We start from the raw sequence: 25,946 nt of genomic DNA, 5'->3' as shown, positions 1-25,946 counted from the left end.
AAGAAAGGCAGTAACTGACAGATCAAACTCATATTTTTTTTTTTTTTTTTTACGTTACAGTGTAATAATAATTTTTATAGAAAAATTAAAAGCATGTGATTTATTTAATAAACTATTGCCAAATTAATCCTAATAATTTAATAAATTAAGAAATTGAATTAAAATATATTCTGAATAATAGTGATAAATTTTAAAAGCTCGTGACATTATTTCAAGATAAAAAATTTAATTTTGCTTGTAACTATTCAACTTGACTTACCAGATTACTTCAACTGGTAACCGCAGCTAAAGTCCCAGTGTGAAATACTTGTTTCGGCAAAATTATGTCACTTACTGCCTTTCACTTGATCACAGATTTCATCGACGATCCGGAAAGTCTGAAATAAACGGCGAATCGCACGAAATCGCGCTCTTCGCGGTGAGAAAGGGAGCGGGGCCGGGGCATAAGAGGGTACAAAGTAGCCAGCAACCGCATTACACCAAACCCCGAAGCCAGATAAGAAGCACGGAAATCACCACTGTTAGTAGGAAGTCTTGCAGGCGAGCGTGCTCGCGAAAGTGCGAATTCGAATTTCGTGCTGTGCCTGCCTTCCACGCATTATTTACAAAATGGGGACGTAAAATATATTAGCGAATCAATAATCTGGAAAATTACATCTCTTCAGTCGGAATTATTTAAAAAAAAAGACAATTGTCCACCTTTTCTTTATTTTCTTCCTTCACATTTTAGAAACTGGCTTAAAACATTTTCAGAGTAAAATTCTGTAAATTGCTTTTGTAAAAAAATAAAAAAAAAATTGTATAGAATAACAATTGATTATAGTAAAAAAAAAAGCTGATATCGAAAGTTTCAAGAAGTTAAAGTATATAAAAGTATTTCTCTTCCGTTATTAATTTAACGCGGTACCGAACAATGTAACAATGGTAAATATGACGAATTTTTTTTTATGGACTTCAGGACAGTTTGCGATTTAATTGAGTGATGTATTTCTATTTATTCGAATTTTACTTGAAACTACGGTTATTTATGATAATTAATCGTTCAAGATCGTCGAGAGATTGTCGTCGTCTGTTATTCGATATTTTAAATAAAGAATGCCTGATAATACTCGAAAGCAGTCTCTTAATTGGAAGTGTAACAGGATCGCAATCATATTAACGAGACACTTGAATTAAATTGAGAAGAAAGAAGAAACACCGGGTTTCATTTATTCTTTTAACGAGCGTAAAACGATGTAAGATATACAATGCCCTACTAAAATAATTTTTTATGCTAAAGCTAGTAGATGGAATAATCCATTACGAAACAGCTAATAAATAACAAAGAAATATTTGTGAAATATCGAGTTCTAAAAAATTTTTTGTACTTTCAAATCATTTTTAACATTATTATTTTTCTTTTACTGGCGTTTTCCTACGAACTGTCCTATAACAGCATACACGAGCACGTTCAACAATCTCTCTTTCGAATACATTTTTTTTTGTTTCGCTAGTTTCTCTGTCTCTCTCTCTTTCTCTCTTTTTCTCACTCTATTTTTGCCGGCCAATTCTCTTCGACTCTCTGAACGCGATAAGGTCGAAAGAGCTGAACGGTTCGTTAAATGCCTTTTAGTTCGCCGTTTTGCGAGTCAGTTTTTGAAGTGACTTGCTGATAACACCAAAAAAGCTTTCAGGTTCATGTCGACTACGACCGTTAAAACCGAATGTACACTTAGCATTATTCAGATTTTCGGAAAGCAATGGCCTAACATATTCATGAAAAATCTAAATCACTGCAAATTTATTTATATAATATGCATAAGAATTACTCATTCAAATAATAAAATTATAAACTGTAATTGTAGCAAATTAATTCTATTGCATTAATTAAATTTTAAAGGAATAATTAATGTTTATCGAAAACTTTTACTATTTTATATCGTTCCTAGAAGAAAAATCCATGACAGAATATACTAGGTTTTATCTGTAAAAAGAATAAAATACATAAGCAGGACCGCCTGCTTTATATACATGCTGCAACAAATTTAATATAATGTAGTGAGAAAAGAAAAAAATACTGCAGTTAAAATTTTATTATTCAATTGTTAAACCGAACACATAAGCACTGAGATTGGTGGGGAAACTAAGTAACTACTTTAGCATTAAATACCTAATGAATCAAAGTCTATTTACACGCACTGAAAGGATCAAGAGAGATAGACAGAAACTATAATTCACGCGAAAAGACGACTATCAACCGTGGCAACCTTTTTATTATAAAAGGGCAAGTCTGAAGGAAGGCAGGCTGGAGTTCTGAGCAATAGGCAAAAAGTGAACGATAATAATTAATTATAGACGGATCATACTTGTGTGTTACTCATCATCATACTAAAAGAAATAGAGCGAGTAAAAGAAAATGTAGAAAAAAAAGAAAGAGAAAGAGAGAATTGCAATTTCGATACTTGGAAATTACTTTGATTCTATGAAATCGTATACACGTGGTCACATATGCCAGTCTGACTTCCGATATACGATATCGGAAGTCGACTTGATAGAATTGATCAAGTATTGCACCGTCATTATTGTATTAAAAAAAAAGAAAAAAAATAATAAAGAGGGGGAGAGGAAAACGCACGTTCTCCTTTCGGACTCCTACAATTTCAACCTCTCGATTGCTCATTGGACAAAACGTAGTAACTAATATTCTTATGAAAATTATAATGCCTTGATTTTCACAAATACTGCATTGTTCTGAATCTCAGTTTGCATCTTTATCAAGCAAGGTGGAGGAAAACGTGACAAATCAAAAGCTACAGATGACAGAAACAACACAGTATCCGTGTAAAATAAAGCCTGACGCGAGATCGCAAATAGATCTCGATTTTCATAAAGAATATTAGCGACTGCGACCCCGCGGAGCGACCACTCTATTTCGCTTCGTTATCCGTATATTTCGGTTTGGTGTATAAGCGGCGTTTGGATACCTTGCTGGGCGGGATGCCTATTGTGGTTGCTAGGTGCCATCATGTGCATCTGGTGCGCCCCGACCGGCGATCTCAGCGACAAATTGTTCAGGTTCACGTTTATCGAAAGATTCGTATTGTTACAGGCGGCGGTCAGGTTGTTGTGATTGTTCGGTGACGTGGCGCCGACGTTGGTACCCACATTGGTGGCTGCATGAGGCGACAGCCCGGAACTGTCGGTGGTCGGGGCCGATGGGTTCGACGAGGTGTTGTGCGAGGCAAAGTCCTTGCCACCGTTGGCACCAGCCGTGCCGCCGCTGCCGCCGGTGGAGCCGGCCGAGCCGCCCGTCACCGTCTTCGAGCACCTCAGGCACTTCGGCAGCCAGGAATGACGGCGCACGAACTTCCGGTACTCCTTCCTCACCTGTAAGAGCGAAGCAGAGCCCGCCCGACCCAACGAAACAAATTTAACGGTGCGATAAAGAACTAAAGGCCTGTGCGAGAGAGGGTGCGGATGCATTATGTGCAATTCTGCGAGTCTGTTACACGAAAAATGCAGACCGCAGACTGCAGACGGCCTCGAACGACTAGCCGTGACACGTAAATAAAATTGTTCAAACTATAAATTGATAAAAGAAAAAAAAAAAAAAATGTGCGCTTTTTTTATTTTAATTTTTTTATTTCATATATTTACTTCGCGCCTTTTGTCACCTTTGGGCAAAGTTGCGAAGCCGTCTGCGATTATTCACTGTGAATGTTGTGCAATTTAAGTTTTGCAGGCTCGAAACTCTAGTGCCGATTTAATGAGAAATAAAAATAATATCGGTGCTTTATCGCGATAATAACAAAAAGTTTTTATATTCACGAAAAAGAAAAAAAAAACACAAATGAAAATTCGAGCCCACTACGGGTGACGAAAGTACGCGAAATAAACGTTAGTAACTTGTATTGCGCTTTATTTGACTTTATTGTACAGCGCTTTATTAGACAAACCTCCATGTTCTGATTTTTATGAACAAAATAATACGATGTTAACATGATTAACATTACAGTAATCTTAATTAGTATGAATCGTGATCGACATGTTAAACTTAAGCACTAGAAACTTCATCAAATTTTAAGTTAATATAAAAATGAATATACAAATAAGAATAATTAAAAAAAAAATGGATACACCTCACTGTATCTAAAAAAATCTAAAGTTTATACACAGTTTCTTAGGCAACAATGTAGTGTTTTTTTTTTAATTTTTTTTTACTAATTATTCGTAAAAAATATGCAATAAAAAATAGGTTGAATCTTACAGGAGACGTACCGATGTAAAATCGTTCTTATAAAAAGTAGAGTTGAATCACTCTCAAATAAAAATTATTACACATCTTACGAACAATTTCGATTTTTATTTGTATCTCTCTCTCTCTCTCCGAAAACATCTAGTGATGTTACCGGAATAATCTAAATCAAGGCGGACTTCTGTGCCCCAACGTATTCCCTTACCTTCTCGTTCTGTACGCAATGGAACACAAAGATAAACAGCCCCTGGAGACTATTCAATACGGTGAAGATGTACGCCATCACGACGGATTCTTGGTTTAAGTAGAGAAGGCCGAACGTCCAGGTCAGACCCAGTAGAAACACCAGCACGATAGCGCCTCGCAGCCAGGCCCTGATCAGAAGATACAGAATAATAAATTACATCGGAGAACAGCTAGCCAAGTTTCTGTTGCACAATACGAATCGCGATGGCGGCGCTTAAAGGGGACCAACGCATCGTCGCGTGAGCGCCTCCGATGAAGCATGATTTTCTCGAAAGGGACAAAATCTCGTAAAGCATCACTTCTCGTCGAAAGAAACCCCGGATCGATCGTGCTATTTAAGCTTGCCTCCGCGCTTCAGGCGATAAAAGGATTTGATAAAAAAAAAAAAAAAAAAAAAGTTAAATTGACACGTGGATTCAATATTCTTCGATAAAAATAAAGAGGTATTTTCTGCAGCTCGAAGGGCAAATGAAGAAACTGTCGTTAGTACAAACGGCGATAACTTTATGGATTTCCAATTTTTCCCCCGGACAATTTTGCGCAGTATTTATATTCGTTTTAAATGATTCGTTATAGTTGATAGAAAGCAGTTGTAACAATTCACGTTTTAGAAAAAAAGTTCTAATTAAGGAAATAAGCTTGACTTATTTATTTCAGTTTGAAACAACAGCAGTTTTCCATTTTTCTTTCCTAAATTATTTACTGCTCATAAAAAACATACAAAAAAAAAACATAAAGATAATTACAGCAGATCCCAGGCTTCCTCGGTTCATCAGCAAAACAGAGTTTTAATACTTGACATTACGACGTCAAAGAGAAAAAAATAGTGCACGATCGTCACGTAGCGTCGTGAGACACGCGAAGGTTTTGTCGGCGGTGACGTTTAAACATTGCAATATTATGCTGAATAGGAGCTTTAATTTTTCCAGGCAACGCAAACGCCGCTTTGAGCGTCGCCGAAATCGCGGCGTTTTATCTAAACCGTTATGATTAGAACGTTACGTGGCGTTACACAGGTAGGCGGATATATCTCTACGGTACTTCCACGTCTATCTACTTGTAAATCAGGCGTAATACCCGAAACTAAGGAGAATACTACATGCAGTGAGTTATCGTGTTTACTCATAGGAAATGCAAGTGTAATAACATATAACAAGTCATCCAACTAATATGAGATACGTAATCGCGCAAATAAGATCAGTTTTTTATCGTCGATGCATTCAACCAATTCCAGAACACATACTATATCAAAATTAAAATTTAGGTTTCCAAGTTATTCTTTTGTAAAATTATATCATTATACATATATGGCAAGTGCTAATTGAATAATTTATTAAGTTAAAATCCAATAAACAGATTAGTTTTCAAACGTAATTATTTCTGCAATCAATACATTGATTATACATAAATACTGCACATTGGCGTTATTTTACACTGCATTTCCTACGAGTGCTACGATATAATGTGGCGGTGAGTGTTTTGATGTATGATGTGAGTGAGAGACTAAAATCTACTGCTACGTTCACAAAAAGTATGAAATGATATTCGGATAGCTTAATCGAAATAAAATAGACTAAAAAAAAAAGAAAAAAAAACTAGGACGATATCAAATGAAACGAGCGAGATGGTGATTAATGACGATGTTAATGGTATGACGGGTGAGTAATAATAAAAATGGTAAATATCTTACAAGTGCGCTTGCAATTTGTTGGGAAGAGCATTCTCTTCCTTTCCACTACCAACCAACCACGCCATGCAGAAGAATGTAGAACAGTGTAGACAGAAGTGGGTAGAAGATTTAATACAAAAATGAAACAAGACAGCAGTTAGGTGATTGTTCCGGCACCATGAATTAATTGATTATAGCATATTTTCTGATTTGCAATGCTCGATTCGCATTACTTTTTGCCGAGCGCATTAAAGTGCAGCGTTCTTTTTCTTTTTTTTTTTTTTTGCTCAACAATAGCAAGTGAAATGATTGATAATTAGTTATGCAAACAAAGAAATACAGTGACAGTAATATTTTAACATCAATCACCGTGAAAAATATTATCTGTAATAATCCGAATCGGGATTGCACAATAACTTTTTCACTACCATCACCAAATTATTTACGTATTTTCACAAATTTTTACAAATTGAGAGACTTATGCTTTTTTATAATAATTTCACATAAATTACAGACTATGCCTCCGTTTACAGGATCCGTAAATTAAATTTGATAATACACAGGGTGTTCCCCTGAAACGTTCCCAAGAAACGATATGTAAATTTATATATTTCTACATATTATTTAATTAATATTATTATCTATACAATTAATAATTTACGACTACAAAATCTAAAAAATTTTTATCTATTCAATCTAATAATAAAATAACAAAAATGGAATATTTATAAGCTAAAAAATTTCACATTATTTTTAAAGCGTTTGAAATATATTACTGAAATTTATCAAAAATATTTTTCTGTAAAATTACCGTTTTACTAAATATGGAATTCTCACAATTAAGATATTAAATTACAAAATCTTGAAAAATTAATAATTTATGAATTCATACAGTAATCAAAATAGAAAATAATCGTAGAAAATTAAATTAATAATGTTTTTTAAATACTTGGAAACACTACGGCGCACCCTGCATATGTTTACGACAATCTGTGTTATCAAATGATATACTCGTGTATATCCTAGGTATCACAGCAATACAGTGGTGTGTCGAACGAACGAAATCTGCGGTCATTCCAAACATAGGACTCAAAACCAAAACTAAAAAATTAGCATGGCCGCCAAAAGATGCGTGACAACAAGATCCGCGTTTGGGAGATCTCTTTAAGCAAGTAAAGCCTGCGAACGTGTAAACCGAAAGCACCAAACAAACATTTCGGTTGCTACTCTTTGACGGGAGGAACAAATCTCGAACGTGATGGACAACGGACGCACTCGATTGGCACACGGTATATACAATTTATGGTAAATTACTAAAAAAAAAATTAAATAAAATAAAAAAATCAAACTACTAAGGACCACTGTGCTTACCTTGCGCTAGCCAATCGGGAATGTTCTTTGCTCTTCATGGCTACGGTGGTGTTTGCATGTCGGCACATCATGTAGATCGCCATCGATAAAAATACCAGATTTGCCTGAAAGTGATGGTAAAATTAATTACGTTGTATTTTAAATATTTATTTAAAGATCTTATCTCACAATAAATAAAATATACAATAAAATATTTTATATTGTCAACTTTGCGCAGTAATGATTCTTTAGCTTTTTATTTATGTCGATGTATCGGACAATTACCAAAATAACGAGTATCACAGGTCCAACGAAGCTAAAGATGAAATAATTATCCGCGCGCAGCCAGCAGTACCGATCGGTACCGTAGCTGAGTGGATCGATTATGCACGAAATTGCTACGACCAGCAGCGGTGCGCCGTACGCGACCAGATAGTACCACCGAAGCCGTGACTTTTCTGCTTCGAATACCTCAATTAGCATCACGTATAATTGGAATCCTGTAATATAATACGAAATCAAGTATTAAAAGATATATAAAATCATTATAAAATAATAAAGGATTAATTTATATTATAAATAACAGGCTGATGGTATTAAAATTAAATAAAGGCTGCTTAATTTTACCTTCGAGGAACATCCAAGCGAATGCGCACAAGAAGAAGAAGTGCAGCAGGCCGGCCACGATGCCGCAGACGATTCTTTGATTAGTTTGGCCGATCCCGCCAACGAAGAGTACCTCGGCAATCAGCAGGCACACGCAGAGATTCTTGTGGATCGTCGTTCTGTCCGACTGCAAATCAGGGATCAGGGTGAGTGATAAAAAATTTCATTTCGCCGCGATTGAATGCCGATCGATCGGCGGCCGCACAGTTATATGCATTACCTTCAGTCCGCGAAATAATTGAAACGTGAGAATAGCCAGGACGAGGCAGACGACGGAAATGATGCAGCCTATATACGTGATGATCTGCAGAGCGACCTGATGGGCGATGTCCAGCCTGACGGCGTGCACGTCCATCAGCACGGCGAAGTTCGTCAGGTGATTGCATTCGCACACAGTGTGAGTTTCGTTGGTCTTTTGTATCTGGCATCCCTCGTCCGACCAAGCGCTGTGGGAAATAAGGTAACGCGTGTAGAGGAGATAGTCATTGTTCACGTTATTGTTACTTTCCCGTCGGACATGCAGGACCCATCAAAAGCTACGCGAGGATAGTTCCAATTATAGATTTTCTGACTATACACGTGCAGCCGGAGAATTATATTTAATAAAATACATATGTGTATATACATATATATCTGGAACTCAGTTTTAAAATATATTTGTATATATTATAAAAATAAGTCTGATTTTTATAAAAAAATTTATAAAAAAAGCTGCAATTAAATATTCAAAGTTAAATAAAAAATTAAAAAAATTAAAATAAAAAGAACTTATTTTACAATTAATTTTAAATAAATCCTTTTATTAAATACTGAAGTTGTGCAGAATATTGAACCTTTGTAAGTTCAATAATAAGAATTTAAAGAGGGAAAAGGTCCATGGGATTAAGTAATAATAAATGTAAATACTTTTTATTTCCGCGAGTGTTATAAGTAGGCACATTGGAAATACAGAAAGAGAAAATTGAAAATGAAGAAATAAGAGAAACGCTCGGCACTTTTAGTATCGTACAAAGTGGAAATAGGATCGGAAGGCGAAATTACCTCAAGATGTAATCCCAGAAGACGCAAGTGGGGTTGGTGACGTTCTCAACCACCAGATGTCTGAAATACACCCGAACGGGTTCTGAGAGCTGTATGTGCCGGCCTTTTCCCAAGGATGCCGAGATAACTTTGCTGTTAAGGAGACGGGTGGTGTTCCTCCGCGGCTGAGGCTGCGGATCGTCGTTCATGACAACAGACGGCGACTCCGCTTGTGGCTGCAGTATCTCCTCGAGTCTGTCAAAGGCCATGAAGACCAGCCGGACGATGCCGGCCTCGCTGTTGTCCAGCAAAGCGCCCCTGGTAAGTTCCACGCGATCGTTCGAGACGGTCCACCTTTGCTGGGCGGCTTCGCTCGGGAAAACTTCCAGCTCGTTGCCGATGTTGCGCGCGTCCAGAACACGAACTTCCATCACTGTGGCGAAAACACGCACGCGGCTAATTAAGTGAGTGGGTAGGTATTTGTCCCTCGGTGCATTTAACGCACTCCATCATGAAAATTCTAGCCGCGATGTCACGAAAGACGCGAATTAAATTACGGCCAAATAATAACTTTCAAACTTCACACGGCAAACATTTTTTTTTTTTTTTTTACGTAGATCGAAAGTTTAATTTTATGAGGAAAAGAAAAAGAAAAGTAATAATAGAAATTAAAGCGACACTTATTACTGCACAAATAAAATTATGACTGTACTAATTTTGCATAAAAATATTATCTTTTAATATAAAATAGAAATGGAAGTTATTAAATCATTAATTTTAAAAATACATTCTAGTGCACGCACGTATGCTATAGCACGAACTACTGTAATAGAAGACAAATAATTCATTATTTTTTCATTCACGTAGTTAAAGAAAAGAAAAGAAAAAAAAAAAAATAAAAAAGAACATTTTAATAAAATATTTTGTCAACATAAATTATATTATATTATTCGAAATTCATAATAAAATTTAATTATTTTAAGTTTCCCAAGAAATATAGTTATTGCCAAAAGAAAGCAGTAATCATAACACGTGCACTTTGCTGCAAAATAAAGGACTGAGAAATTAAGAATTGATCGCCATATCAATCAGTGGCGTTGCCAGGAAGAAAATTTACATTTTTTTTCAATTCTTTTTTTCTTTTTTCTTTTTAAGAGGACGTTACACAGCATCCGACCGGCTGTCGCTCATCAACTGCCCCTTCCCTTTCTTTCCTCAGACACTTTTTGCTCTCCGCTGTTATGCAGTTTATCAAGCGTGCATCTGATGATGCACGTACACAGCGGCTCAATCAAGCCGCGACGCACTTCCGGGAAGTAAATCAAGTCGCTCGTAATTCCACCGTCGTTTTGTAATAATAATAGCGCGCGCCCGCGCCATACTCGTCTGGATTATAACGTAATCCGGGCGGGTACCGGAGAATTACGATGGATTCGGATCTGTATTTTATCTATACCGGAGATTACCGGGTGTTGGATGCTCGAGCAATATAAATCATTCGATCGTTTGCAACGTACGCCGAAGGCGAGTGCAACGTGCGTTCGTTCCGCGACTTCAGAAACGTTATTACGAAAATAGGTAATTCCAAAGACACGACGATATTAATTTCATAACCGCGCGAGATCCATTTACGAATTTTAAGCTCAAGAAAAACAATACAATTATAAGTTTTGTCACAACGGAATATAATTCGCGATTAACTTTAATTATAAATTAATATTAGAAGTAGATTTTTAAAAAAAAATTTCTCTTTGTTTTTTAAATTCATATTTAATATGTTAAGAAAATTATAAATAAATATTATTATGAATTTCTTTAAGATTAATTTAGTTTTTAAATCGTGACGTTAAGTTAATAATAATAGCAAATAAGACTTTAAATATAATTTTAAAATTACGTTCTGCAAATTATCTAAGCAATCGAGTATAAGCAGAGATAACAACGTAATGAGGAGAATATTGAGGTTCTTAACATCTCCCGTGGCATGCAAAAGATATAATAAATGTATAGCCCGATAAATTGTTACGTAGCAATTACCAATCATCATTAGCAGTACTCACATATGTTTTTCCCTTCGTGCATAATGGTCTTCTCGTGCATAAGCGTGTCAGCTAATAAGAATGCGTTCTCCTCGAGACCGATCAGCAGCGACGTCGCGACCCTCATCTGTTCCTGATGACTGAGATCTTTCCAGGATGCCATTTGCGCCTTGTCGAGCAGGTTGCTGCCGGTCCTCACTACGCCCTGGAGCAGCTCTGTCACGCTGACCTCTCTCTGATTCGGGTCTTGATAGGTCTTGATATCGAGGGCCATCTTTTCGGCCATATTTTTTATGATCTTCGTAGTGATCATCATATCGCCGCCGTACAACCCGCGGCTGTTGTTCGTGACCTGCGAGAGCTCCCTGCTGATGCCGAGGATCACGTCGCCGTCCGTCACGCGGTTCTCTAAGGTGGTCAGCCAAACGGATCGGCACTCGCTCAAGTCTGGATTGTCGCGGTGCCAAAAGGCGGATTCACCGCGGGCCAGACATCGCCATCTGGCCAAACCATTGGCACCGCCGGGACAGCTCTGCACGGCCACTTCGCCAGCCCTGGTCGTGTTCCAGGACAAGTTTCTGGCTACCACTGGAGGACATACTTGTCTGCCGTAATCGTACCACTGGCCGTTCGAACTGGATTCCGGATACAGCGTACTGGGTACTGTAACAATATGATTATGATTCGGTCAGTATGATCGTCTTAAGTGACCGCTTCAACTAACAACTGCAGTTAACGGCTCAGCGTTAATGCGATACTGGCGTCACAGCGTCCTCGGGGACACAGTTTGATACGCAACAACGCCCGGAAATGGAATTTTGGCTCGCTCCGGGAAATCTTAATGCTCCGACGCGATCAAACCAGAAGTGTGTTATTTACTCGCGTCAATTTAAAGCCTTTTTAAACAAATATATATGTTTATTAAGCGGGTTATCCTCAAAATCAGTTTATAGATATGTAAATCTATAATTGAGCTACATATACAGTGCACAAGCGACTAATTAATTACCAATCGAGAAACTCTCGGCGATTTATAATTTCTGATTCATAAAATTATAAATCAAAATAAGAAGATTTAATCTTGTTGATAATGTTAAAAATGATACACGTCATCACCCAATGTTTCTAATTAAAGGAGGAAAAGTTACCGGTTGTTCTTCGACTGGTTCTCCAAGGCGCAAAGGTGGATGTTGTCGTAGCTTGAGTGGTCTCAAACATAATCGGCGGCATCGCCGGGCCATTTGCCGGAGAACCATTCGCAGGAAGTATTAAGTCCTGATCCTCCTCATCTTCGATGTCGGCGGAGGACCTTGTTGACGTGGAACTGGAAATGGAAGGGCCTCGTTATATTCTCGATGATCCTCGTACACACTAAACTTTACGACGACCATATAGATCACGCTTGATATAAATTAACGACGCGAAGAAAAATATTTGCTCTTGTTGTATAGACAGTGATTGAAGAAAATTGATGGCGCAAAATAATACGCGAGAAAAAAAAAATTGTTTATTTCAATATTTATAAATATTGAAATAAACAATTTTTTTAAGCGTACAAAGAGAAATCATATATGATTTCTCTTTGTACGCTTACACATGATACATGTGACACTAATAAATATAATATTTTGAAATATGCGTAAAAATATTTTATTCAATTTACAGTCCTTTCTCGCCGTTTGACCCGATTTAAATCTCGTATTTCGGACTTTAAAATCTTTATAATATACTGACCTCGCCGGCGTTGTTATAGGCATCGCCGGGGTCGACACTGCCGGTGGTTGCTGGGGTGGTTGTTGCGCCGGTGTCGTAATCCTCGAGGGAGGCCTGACAGTCGGCTTAGCGGTGCTCCAAACACTCGGCTGTGAAGTTATGAACCACGGCGGACTTGGTCGGGACGTCGTCGTGGTGGTGGCCGCTGCGAATGTTTCGTCAAGATCGCTTTAATGAGGATGGGAAGACTGGCGGTGCGAAAGAGCTTTTCGCAGAGGGAAGGAGGGGGGATCCGGCAGTTCCTCTACGAGCTTATCGGACTTGAAGGCTGAGTATAATTAAGAAGGAAAGTGATTTCAAGGGTGCAGGATATTTAAAGCTTTCGAGAGGTCTCTTCGACTCAGGAAGGAATATCGAAGTCATTCCTCTTCTCTCTTTCTATGCTCGTCATTCCATCTCTGTCTCTTTTTCCCCGGATTAATACGATAGGGAATTTATCCACCGCGTCGAATTTATATTAGACTCTTGTTAATCATTCGATAGAGTTTGAATGAACTGTCTATACTTTGCGTATATTCCCGACAGACCGAAGGAAATGAAATATCCGCTGCTCGGAGATACCAAGATATTCTCATCTCTGTTTTTCTTGGTTCGCTACATTGGAAGAAGCTTATCCACTGTATCGGATTTATATTGGATTTTTTATAATCGTGATCATTCGATAGAACGTTTTAATAAATATATTCTTTTAAAAATATAAAATATAGTAAACAATAATATTTAAATAATAATTAAATTTTTTATTAAAAAGAAAAAGAAAAAAATTAAATGCTTCACAAGCTCGTAAGTCGTCAAGAAATATTTTATAAACGTAAAATAAAAAATAAAAAAGAAACCTAAAAAATACAGAGACAGAACGAAATTGGAACTAAGAGAGATTAGCCACACTATTTAATATCGTAACTAGATCTAGCCGTGAAGGGGAAAACGATCTTTAACCCAAAATGGCGACGACAGTTAATTCCAGAACGGGAACGTCCACGTATTTCGCGGTGCTATCTCTATAGAGGTCATCTTTATTGTCTGAAAGGGGTTTGAGATAAGGTAAAATACCGAACGTCGCCGATATTCGTCGCGATAATCGCACAAGCAAAGGTAAGATGCGCACGTGCAAATCGAACAGAGAGAAGAGGATGTTTTACTCTTCCCGTGGCCGCATTGGAAGCTATTAAGAGATCCGACTGTTCGCGAATATATAATAGTGCCGTGAACTGAAACTAGAATTTATCGAAACTCCGCGACGTTGATTGCGGAACACGAAAAAAGAAAAAATATGCAGGAAGGAAATTGGAATTTAGAATTATTAAGGAAACATGTTCGTAGGAAAGAAGACAAATTAATATGTATATTTAATGCTTAACATAATATTTAAATATTAATGTTTAGTATTCCCGAGTGGAAATTGATTGTAACTATTACCTAATAATTAGCCCAGCCAATTCGTGGTTCATCTCGTAGCTGTCTAGCAAAACTGCCCAGCACTGAGCCAGAAACGTAACGTTCAAAGCGTCTAGATACTAAACAATTATTACTTTTTTATAACGAGCTAAAAAAGCCAGATATCTAAACGTTTTTCTCCCGCGTACTAATTTACTACGCGTCCTAACCTAGCTAACGCGCGCTCGGCTGCCACATCACGTCTACCGCTGCCACGTTTGCCGCCACGCGGCCCTCCACCACGTCGACCGTGCAAGAATGATGGCTGCCGACTGACGTAACACGCGCACGTGCTCGCAGCTGATCGCGGGCCCGGAGGTCATCGGCCGCGGCAGCCGAGCGCGCGTTAGTTAGGTCAGAACGCGCAGTAGGATAATCGCGACGAAAAACATTTAAATATCTATTTGATACATAATCCGCGCTGAACAGTAACTAAACGACCGATACTAGACAGATTTTGTACTTTTTTCATTTTTTTTTTAAATTACAACTTTACTTTTTGAAGATAGTAAATAATAAATGCTTTCATATAATTTAAGACTAGTACCGAGCTAGTCACTAGTTTAAAAATATATTTAATCTGCGCGATTCAACCACTAGCTGCAAAATCAGATTATCTAGATGAATTTCCACTCGGGATTAATACGATTTATATGTATATTAATGAATTAATATATAAATTAATATTAAGTTGATCGTACTAACGCCATCATTATAATAAAATTAAAAAAGTTACGGTATAGAAATATAATTAAAAATACGTATATTTTATATATACGAGCAAAATTCTATTTATTTAAAGAATAAATTCTATTAAAAAAAAAAAAAGGATTACAAAACGCAAGTTTTATGGAATTCTTTGCGGAGATCAGTAATTCCAAAATAATTGCAAGATAAAACCGACAGAAAAATGGAAAAGCTTTACTTACCGGAGACACACCGATAGTGCGCTTCGAGATATTTGTGTGTGTTTGGGCAAGGATCACCGAATTGCAGCGTGGACGCAACGATGCTGCAGTTCTGCTGGTCGTTGCACCTGCACGAGGATTCGACTCGCGTTTAACAAAATGACCAATGGTACACCCTTACCACGTGTACCGCCATGGATCCTGCCTTGTTCTTTTGTTTCTCCAATAGATGGGAAAGAAGTACGGTGTTCTCGGAGAAAGACTTTTTCGTCGAAATTCGTCCATTTTACACATATTCTTATATGCAAACCTAGCAGCTTTAGCGAGCTTATTTTTCAGAATTTTAATTTTTAATCTTTGAGACGTTAATGAAACTAATTAGATTAGTTTTTTTATGGTGAATAAATTTATTAGATTAGAAATAGATTTAGTAATTGTCAATAATAAAATTATTAAAAATAAATTAAATAAAATTATAAAATAACACAAAGAATTATAAGTTAATAAATCATTAGAAAAAAAAAAAAAAAATAAATAAATTTGTTAACATTCAACAAAAGTATTTAAAAAAAACTAATAATAAATTAATCGTAAGAAAAGTTTTTAAAGCTGCATAATGGTTCGGGGTATATCGTCTAATGTCGACAATCAACTTATAAGACGAAATCGTAAGACGAAATAAATCCTCTTTGCTCCTCAAATTACAATTCCAAGATCATGAGGCTCTTCCGCAGCACGAAAGGGCGAATCCCTTGAGATTTCTCGCGTAAATCCGCAGCCGCGTGAAAACGACGTCAGAATAGAAAAATGTGAACCAACCTAAGCACTGGTAGTGAGCCTCGATGTACTTTCCGGTCCCAGGACAAGGGTCTTCCTCGAAAACGTCGCTGCGCACGTCCACCGAACAGGAATTACGATGATTGCACCTGCAATCGTCACGTGTGCGAAAATGTCACCCAGCGGAACGACCTTACAACGATTTCCAAATTCTTCGCAGAATCACTAGTTGAGAATCAGGCGAGTACGACGATTCCGCGCATAATGTTATCTTCGCGATTTATGTTTCACGAGTACAACTTCTTTTACTTTTTCAAAAACCTTGTGCGCTTGATATTTTATAATATTTCGTCTGGTGTGACAATAAAAGAAAATTTCAAATTAATAATTTCGCAAGATTTTAATATTTGCTTGAAAATTATCGAAATGTCGGAAGATAATATAATCAACGAATCAAAACAGTTTTTCTCCACTTACAATGTTTGCAAGTAAGATGTCTTTCCACGTTTTAAAATATAATTTAAAAAGTCAAATTACCGTATTAATATATTTTCATTATAGTTGGTTAGCTTGTTCACGAAATGTATTAAATTTTCTCAAATTTCTCGAGCACTTTCAGAAATTTTCACTCGAAGAGTAAAAGCTGTTTGTTAGTCTCACTGCAATTTCGGAAACAAAAGCTCGGCTCTCCCGTTTGCAGAGCTTCGTTGGATCCGTTATATCACGGTTGTTCGCGTGTGTGTTAGCGTGTGACAGTAGGACAATGGGTTAGTAATGACACGTTCGCAACAGTTTCAGACATAAGCACAAGTTAGACGCTCGAGGTAAGACAGACGAGGATTCTAGTCCCAGATCCGGACAAACGGACGTATGTGTGCATGAGAGAGTACGTAGAAGTGTGTCAGCACCGAATTACAGCCCGCCCACAATATCCCACGGTGTATATACAAAGATTAACCGCATGCAGAGAATGTTCCTCCATTTCGAACGAATTATTGTGCCGCTTGCGCTTGCAAGCACCGCGAAGAAAAGCAAATCGTATCGATATGCTCGTACAAATTAGAATCGTTTCTCACGTAAACAATTCATCCTAAAACAATGTTCGCGGAGATATTTATTGGCTCCAACTAAATTAACGATCGTTAACAAAATTAACGAGGGCTGATCACGTTAAAACCGATTCGTCGATTCTGTCTCGTTTAAATGCGCCACGTTGATCGAAAAGATGACGAGAATTTTTTTTTTTTTTTTTTTTCTAGCAGAGCTCTCCGTTAATTTAGCTTCGCGTTTGTTAAATCTCTTTCTCTCTCTTGGCGTATTTGAAGCTGGCCCGCGTTAACAGGGAGAATAATCATGGTGAATTTTACTCGCGCGGCAAAGTAAATTTTTCTCGTGCACGCGAAATCGCGACACTTTAAAGAACAAAAGCGGCGCGGCTCGCCGGCGATCGTTAGGTCGCGGAATTATTCTCTTCCGAGAGAATCTCGGCAATTCGCCGCTGCGTTCTCGTAGCGACTACGAGGGACTTGAAAATATTTAGTATCGCAGTATTGTCGTAATAAACTTTTCGCTCCGCCGAAGTGCCAAGCACGCTTCACATGACTTCTCTCCGTGAAAGATTTTCTCGTTGACGGATTTTCAAAGAGGGACTCTTTCTCGCTTGGAAATTTCCCTGCAAAGTGTAATGGAGCCGGCGAGTATTTCATCTAAGACCGAAGGCTTCAGTTAACGCCGAGAGAGTAAATTTTTTTTTTTTTATTTCTTATTTCGATCTAAATATCGGGGAATTTACAAAAATTTAAGAAGCGCGATACAATGATCGTCCAGCAGACTATTTTATTTTAAGTAATACTTTATCAACGGCGTCTAGATGATTCGCTGACCATCGTCGGGGAGTGTAATCGGTCGCGGATTAATGGGAGTTCTTATCACCGTCGCGAGGTTCATACGGTGTCGATACGTCGGCCGCAAAGTGCGCCGACGTGATGCAAAGTTGCGCGCTCACGGTGTAATTGGATGGTTCCGCGCGAGATTAGTTCGTCGCAACGGGAAGCGTGACGATTCCGGCGTATTAGGCGGCAACAATAGCTGTCGATTTGCAGCATTCGCTGCCGAAGCGTTATTGACGCGTGGAACGGGAACGGAATTTCGTTCGTTTTGCCCGGCGAATTTGTGTCACCGGCACAAAGAAAAAGATCGACCAGCGAGATACAGTATTAACATGGACGATTAAAGCCGCGGTAATAAATGTATCCGCGCGCCGCGGCCCCACGGTTTATTAATTATGCATCGGGCAGTGCTGGCATTGTAATTATTCATACGATTCGCATAACAGTTTCCAATATCGCGACGTAAATGTGGTCGCATCGGCGGCGTTTCATCGACAACCGAAATTACAGCGTAGCCAATTATAACGCACTGGCGCTTTTATTTGTTTAGCGGGAACGTGTCGACGAGAGCTATCGCTCTCCACGATGCTAAGTGATAAACCATCCACTTCTCGTAACCGAATTCCGAATATCCCCGATAATAATACTCGTCGCTCGTTAGACGGCGTTAGACTTTAAAATCGAAACCGTCTATCTTTAAACGCGCGATCGCGAATGAGATACGTCGAACTTTCCGCTGACACTTAGCCGGCAGAAATAATAGTCGGGTAAATCGAGACGCGGAAAGCTGTCGTTATCACTAAAACATTGCCTCGCTTGCTATTAATTTTAGATTTAATTTTCCTTCTCAGTTACGTCATAAATAATCACCCGGCTCTAATTTTAAATGACTAGAAAGATTGCGTAATTTATTTTTGTGGGGAAATAACTTCCTTTCCAAATTAATGCCGCTGATTGAGTGACAGATGTTTTCAGTAATAAATGAAATTATAATACGATATTACAATATTTTACATATGCTAATTATTAACGTGACCGTTTCCGCATTTGTTGGCAGAGTTTATATTTTAAAATAATATATATATATATTTCTTTTTTTACGCGCAATTCAATATATAAATTTTTTTTCATTACTTCACTGAACGTCATGTTAAACGAAAAATTCTCGAAATATTTTTAAACCAAATCGAAACGGTCATCAGCCTCGCGTATTTCGTAGCGGCGCGTTGGATATTCCTATCGATCTCTCTTTTTTTTTCTTACGCTCGCACACACCCCCTCTGTCTGATTCCATCCCCATGGCCGGGTATCGTCCGGCCTGCACGGCGGAATATAACGAGGGTAAACGTAATTTCAGACGGGTAAACTACGAACGAGCACGAAAAATCGCCATTTCGCGGATGTTGCGCCGTTTATTATTAAGGCAGACCCTCTCTCTCTATTTCCCTCTTCTCCCCCTAGTTCGCCGCCCCGTTCGCTTTGTCTTTCTTTTTTTTACGTGCATGCACAAACACGCTCGCCGGTAGCCCTGTTATAATGATCGATTCGACGGTGATTCAGCCCTTTTCCCCGCGGCGTTCGCAGTTAATATCGGCTCGACGGGGTTTCGATGTACGATATTATTATTCCGTCTGCTGATTCATCGCGACATTTCTGTCCAGCGCGCGAATAAAAGTAGGTAACTCTGAGTCGCGTATTAGGCAGGTGTTTCTAGCTTACCCCCTTGTGATCTCCGCTATAATATTTTTTCTAAGGAATTAGACTAAAGCCCCCCAGCGTTGTTTCAACAAAGCTCAAGCTTGTCGCTTTACTTTTTATTCTACTTAAATTGGATTGTTCTTCGCGACCTTTGGTACGCCAAGCCGTTCGGAATTACCTCTATAAGTATTTGCGAATTTTCCAACTGGCAAAGCTTCGCTATTTTCGTCCGGTGCCTCTATCGATCCCGGGGAGTGGAGAATTTCTCGGTCTTCCCGTCGCAAAAACTTCGAAATCTTCTTGGGTGTATCCAAATATCCGCGGCAACGAACGGATTAATCGCGCGCGTAATCCACGAGTAAAAGCGCTCGGTCGCGTAAGCGGAGCTTAAGAGCCGCTCCCCGCGTGTCGTCGGTAATCCCCGCGATTTAACGAGGCGCGTGTTTGCGAACTATGCTGCATTGTATATCTACGTGCATCTTGCGGGCCTCCGCGACTCGCTTCCGTACTTCGTGCGCCCGGCAGTAAGAAACTTGTCGCCCCGTAAGCGAGCCACGAAACATCCCGGCGGGAAAAGCCCACCCCCTCCGTAAACTCGGATCGTGTGCATCGCGCGTGGACTAAACTGCGGCCCGAAACTGCGCCATTAGGACGCCCCTAAAACGACGTTTTCGGTATCGCAGATACGTGACGAACATAACTCGCGCGTTAAAAGTTACGTCACGTCGCCGCCGGGAGAACAAATCGGCAGATCCCGCATGATTTAAAGAGCAGTTGTACTCGTTATTACACGTGTCGTCGGGCACCTACGATTGCATCGCGAACGCAACGCCGAAGAGCAATTTTTACTCGCGAAAGAATTAAAACACTCGTCCCTTACGATATTAATATATACGCCAAAAATAAAAAAAAATCACGTTTAAAAGATATATTCTTTAAAAGAGTGGAAGAAAATGGGTCGAAAATATAATTCGCGGGCAAAAATAAAAAAAAGGAAAAGACGTCTACATAAAGTAAATTATACATTTCGCCGGATAACGTTTTCATTTGTCGAAAAATATGGACGTTTCGCATTCGAACCCGGATTTCTTTCCACCTCGCGCCCCTTTCGCTTTTCAAATTAAATCCCTAATAAAAATCCTAATCGATTGAATCCGGCTGCTAACCGCCAGGTCCACGTGTGCAATGCGAACGAAGGAACGCGATCTCGCACGGGTAACGCGAGCCGGCGCGACGCCTATTATACGGTATCGGGCGAAAAAGGGAAGCCGAAGAGTTTTCCGTTTCACGGCGGACGAGAAGAAGAGCGACCGAGTCGAGTGACTTTTTAATCGTCGTAGGAATGTCTTTGTGCCAGCGAAACCTCTCAGTCACTGGCGCGGATTTCGAAAGGACGGTGTCGCGCTGAAACTCGACGATGGCGCGTGTAACAGGCGGATGTGCAGAGAAAAAAAAGAAGAAAAAAAGAGAGAGAGAGAGAGAAAAAAAAAAGAAACCGGCGAGGATATAGAGCAGAGAGCGAAAACGGGTAGTCGCGGAAGAACAAAAAACGAGGAAAGAAAGCGAAGGCGTTTGCTTGGACGCTTATAAGCGTTGTAGAATCACGACGCGGCGCGGGTCAAGTGATAACGTCGTCGATATCGATGATAACGTCTCACTCGAGATATCGGATACGCAATATCGTTTCAATTGTTCACGAGCCGTTACCGAATTACCGAGACATGCCGGATATAACGATACGATTAAATTATCTAATAATGATTTCTATTCCGAGATATCGACTCTTCCTAATTTGCCTTCGATGATGTTACTAATTTCGGCTCCGCAAGCGAGACCCCAGCCGTGAGAAATCTGATACACTCCAGCCTTAATAAAGTACGAAATAAGAATGCGACGGCCTGAGATAAAATATTTTTTATTAAATTTCCAGCTCGTTTAACGTAACTTAATTTTCCTGTTTGCTTAATGTTTATATTGAAACGTATCTAGCTCTATCATCCGCGTTGTGTGCCGTGCGAAAATTGCACGTAAGTCTACGAGCACGGGGGGGGTGAAAGAGTGGGTTGAAAGAGGGCGAGAGTGGCGACCGAGCGGGGCACAAACACGATCGGCGATGCGCGCCCGCTGAAATTGGAAATTAATCGGTTTTGCGTTGTTCGCGAGGGTGTATTCCTCGTATGCGTACACTGGTATTTCGTTGAACGAACGAGCGAGCGAGCGAGCAAGCGAGCGAGCACGGCTTCGTTCATTTACGCTTCGATAAATCGAAGCGCCCGGGCGCGATTTCGTCGCCGGGCTGTCTAGCGATTTTCGGTGTTTTTAGTGTTCAACGTACGAGTATGCGCGTTTCGTTCGCTCGTGCCGGGATAAATCGAAACGCGATCACCCGCTCGACCCGTTTCTGCCAACCGATTTTTAGTGTTTTCAGTGTTTAATGTTCTCATGCGCGACGATATTCTACCTCGCAGATAGCTCTATTTCGGACACAAAGCTTGACGATCGATGTCACAGTCAAGCGGATGAAGATGATTTTATCGCAATTTTTAAAGCGCGTCGCGTTGCGATGGCAAAAAAGTTTCAGGCGAAGGCGAGCTTTTAATTCATATTTCGATGGGAAAAAAAAAAAGAAAAAAAAAATTTGTTTTAAAAGTTCTGTATGAAAGTGCGATTCATCGGAAATACGTTATACTAATTTACCTATTTTATTTTACATAAAAATAATATCGACAAACTTATACGCTATACGCGGAAATATCTAGAATATAAAATATTTTATAAAAAAAATATCAAGCCGATATTTAAGATGTACGTTTACTCTTTTTAGGTTTTATTTTTAATTTGATTTTTAATTATTAATTTTTGGAAAGCACACGCGCTCGTTTAATAAACCTGCCTTGCGTAAATTTAATATCCTCTTTCGTGATTGTAACAAACAATCCATTACGTTATTTAAGATTAATAGTGATCGCGAGCATAAAAGCGGACGAATGCCAACGGAAAAGCCTCTTTCCCTACTAGGAATTTCCCGCAGGACAATTCCTTCAGTAGACGAGATTCTGCGCGGGTTTAGACAACGGGTAGCCAAAAAGAAGGGCGGAAAGACACAACACAGGAGCATCTCTCCTTGGCATTTCGAGCGGCAAGAGAAAAAGAAAGGATCCATGGCAGCACACGTTCTGTCTTTTATATATATATACACACGTATATACGTATATTTTTTAAATAAGACAAAGCTTGTACGTGTACCTCTAACGGTAGCAGCGCGCAGAGAAATCTCGTCACAAAATTGCAGAGACAAATCCCAAATTTATCTAAGGCAAACTTAAAGAGAACAAGAAAAAGGTTGCAAAGCGCGGAAATGTCTATTCTGCGATGTCGCAAATATTTACTTATTATTTCAACCGCGTCGGTAACAATAATATGAAAATTTCAACGGTAAAAAATTACTGATGAAATAAACGAGAAGGGACCTTTGAGATGCGAGATACACGCGACGAGATTTCTCCTCTGGCGCATAATTGTAATACAGCCACGATCGTGAATTTCAATCAAGATTCACGGCATCTAGAAATTAATTTTTTTTTTATCACACAATAATACGCGTATTGCATCGAATCTGTCAACTGGCCGACAGAAGCGGTGCAATAGCTCACGTGAATTACACGCGCGTGGCTGCACTAAGTTGAAGCGTTCATCGTATAAAAAGTGACATAAGTCCAACTTTGGAAAATTAAAATTATTAACAGTTTATGTCGTCGGAACTTCTTCAAATAACAAGTTTGCGTCGCAATATTTTTTTAAAGGAGATATTAATTTAAAGCGTCGAATTAAACAATGGAATAAAACGTTCACATTTATTTCTGTTAGTTTTTAGTAATTGTTATATTATCACAAGACATTAATTTAGGTACGTGACAAAGAAAGCAAAGTTAAAAATATTTCTTGGCATTAAAATTATTTTACCGCTTCAGTGATTTTCAATTATTTGAAACTGATTCCGATTATTTAACGTTGAAAGCAATGTGCTGGTGAGAAAGTTCCAAAATTTGTGACTGATAACACTCTCTTACGAGATGAACGATTCGTATGTTAAATATTACTATACTGGCATGCATACACTAGTCAGCTATATGGCTAAAACAAGATGGAGCAAGATTATCAAATTTATTCATATCGCACGGTCGAGTACGATCGCAATTTCAAAGATGTTTACTTGCACATTTAGCACAAGTGCCGTGCTTTTCATTTAGATCCGCCCATTATCACCTTCAACTTCGCTCAAACTTTCGGTGTTGTCTCTGAACACCTTGTATAAACATCTACATACCGCGGTGAAACGCGCCCGACGATAAAAAATTAAAAGAAAACATTGTTCTTTATTTCTCCCACCCACCCCGCACCCTTCCCCCCTCTTACCCCAACCCGTCTCGCTCTTATTTCTCTTCTGATTCCTGTGAGCTACCAATCCCGCTCGCAGCGCGACGACGGCTGAAATATTCGTCGGACTTCTTCCGCGTATTCGTGATTGGAATACTTTTAAGTACCTAACCGAGAGAACTCTCTTTCTTCCTCCGCCTCCGTTAGCGACGTCTCTTTCTCTTAATCCGGCAGAGGATTAAACGAGTTTTGTCGAGGGAACTTGGGGGCGTGGGCAGGTACACGGAGCGCGCGCACGTGTGTGTATCCCAAGTGTGCATTCCCGTGTACATGTAATTACGCGTGTACGTATAAATGTGTACGGGCTGAAATAAAATGCCACGCATCTGAAATATCTCTTTTATTTCGAACATTACGAAAGAATCTTCCTGTATTCGCAGTGACAAATGGCGGGCCGGTTAACGGGGCTAATTTTTCCTTTTTTTCTTTTTCTTTTTTCTTTTTTTCTCCTTTTCCTTTTAGCGAAATTCTTTGTGAGCCACGATCTTTTTGAATATTTTAAAATTGAACTAAACTCGTACAACGTAATTAGCAGACAGCCACGCTGACTTTATATTTAAATAATACCATATTAATAATTGAGGTTTTAATCACGATTAAGAAATGCATTGTTGTTTAAGTGCTATTGGCATTTTAATTGGTTCTACAAACGGCCACTGAACGAATTAGTGATTATTCACAAAATTCTAAAAGATCTTCGCGAAAAAAAAATAACGTAAGAATAGCTTTACTGGCTCGCCCGCAGTTTGTTACCGTGAAAGTTTTTCAAAAGGTACTTTTAGAGTCTTTAGAAATACGAGAGATACCGGGGATAGCGATATTTATTGCTACCTTCCACATCGAAGCAGGGCGGTTACGAGAAGAGGCGAGATATATTGTGAAAACTCGTGAAAAGATACATTAAAAAGGGGTGGGATTCTTAAGTTCGAAAAGAGTGAATGAGGTAAGAAGAGGACTTGGTCGTTAACGAAGGGGCGTTCGTAAAATTAAGGTGAAAGAAAAAGACGTACGTGAGTAACAAAACGCGGGAAACTTTACCGTCGATGCGATTGAAATCCGTTTAAGTTAATTTCTCTTCATGATATGCATGTGGAATGTTCGTAGACATGTCTAGTTGTTACGAAAGAAATGTGGAAGAAAATGAAAGAAAAAAAAAAAAATAAAATAAAATAAAATAAAAAAAACGAAGAGAAATAACGAAAGCTTTTTCGATAAGATATAACTATATTTTCATTAAATGAAATTGCGAGGAAGTTAATTCCGTATAACATAATTATAGAGTTTGTGTGATTGCAATTAAGTTAAGTTCGATACAATTGGAAGAATGGCTGAGAAGCAAAATTGGTCGGATAGTAAGAGAAAGTAAAAAATTAATTGGAACTAAAAAAAAAGAAAAAAGAATTGTTTACAGAAAAATTATTTATAATTTATTTCAATAAATATCGCGGCTTAATAAAGTCTCGCGATATGAAACATCGGGAAGTAATAAATCGAAGCTGTACGCCTAATTGATTTCGAGAATAATAACAAAATTTGCAGGATGAAATTTCCAGTTGCGTATTACGTGAAAAGGTAATAAATACAAAATTAACATTTTACATTGCCCAGCGATTTATAGCGAATGCTCGCACATCGCGCAATGTGAAAAGCCGTGAACAAATCGATCTGAAAGATTATCTGACAAAAAGCGATTTCCATTCCAGCGTATCTTCCAATCAACGTAACAATTTGCAACAAAACCATTGCGGGCGATAAAGTTTCCCTGGAAAGCCGCATCGCCATTAGCGGATTAACGTCGCGATT

At 38.8% G+C, this 25,946-nt stretch overlaps 1 protein-coding gene across 7 annotated transcripts in view; it reads right to left on the bottom strand.

Annotated features, from left to right (window-relative positions):
- The window catches only part of LOC139101216 (latrophilin Cirl), a 335,791-nt gene that overhangs the window by 12,466 nt on the left and 297,379 nt on the right, over positions 1-25,946 (bottom strand). For 5 of the 7 annotated variants that reach the window (XM_070654213.1, XM_070654214.1, XM_070654210.1 and 2 more), the window contains 12 exons: positions 15,364-15,470; positions 12,959-13,142; positions 12,373-12,548; positions 11,246-11,887; positions 9,207-9,618; positions 8,386-8,611; positions 8,127-8,292; positions 7,785-7,999; positions 7,521-7,624; positions 6,171-6,215; positions 4,440-4,608; positions 3,145-3,366 (listed from right to left, as the gene is read on the bottom strand). In XM_070654213.1, the coding sequence (XP_070510314.1) occupies positions 3,145-3,366; positions 4,440-4,608; positions 6,171-6,215; positions 7,521-7,624; positions 7,785-7,999; positions 8,127-8,292; positions 8,386-8,611; positions 9,207-9,618; positions 11,246-11,887; positions 12,373-12,548; positions 12,959-13,142; positions 15,364-15,470 (2,668 nt within the window). Of the gene's footprint in view, positions 1-3,144; positions 3,367-4,439; positions 4,609-6,170; positions 6,216-7,520; positions 7,625-7,784; positions 8,000-8,126; positions 8,293-8,385; positions 8,612-9,206; positions 9,619-11,245; positions 11,888-12,372; positions 12,549-12,958; positions 13,143-15,363; positions 15,471-16,161; positions 16,269-25,946 lie in introns of all 7 variants that reach the window. The other 2 variants (XM_070654212.1, XM_070654215.1) reach the window with 2 other exon arrangements.

This window comes from Cardiocondyla obscurior, linkage group LG03 (genome assembly GCF_019399895.1).
Source record: "Cardiocondyla obscurior isolate alpha-2009 linkage group LG03, Cobs3.1, whole genome shotgun sequence".
Lineage (NCBI taxonomy): Eukaryota > Metazoa > Arthropoda > Insecta > Hymenoptera > Formicidae > Cardiocondyla > Cardiocondyla obscurior.
The sequence above is the reverse complement of the archived record's forward strand: the minus strand, read 5'-3'. Positions and strand labels throughout refer to the sequence as shown.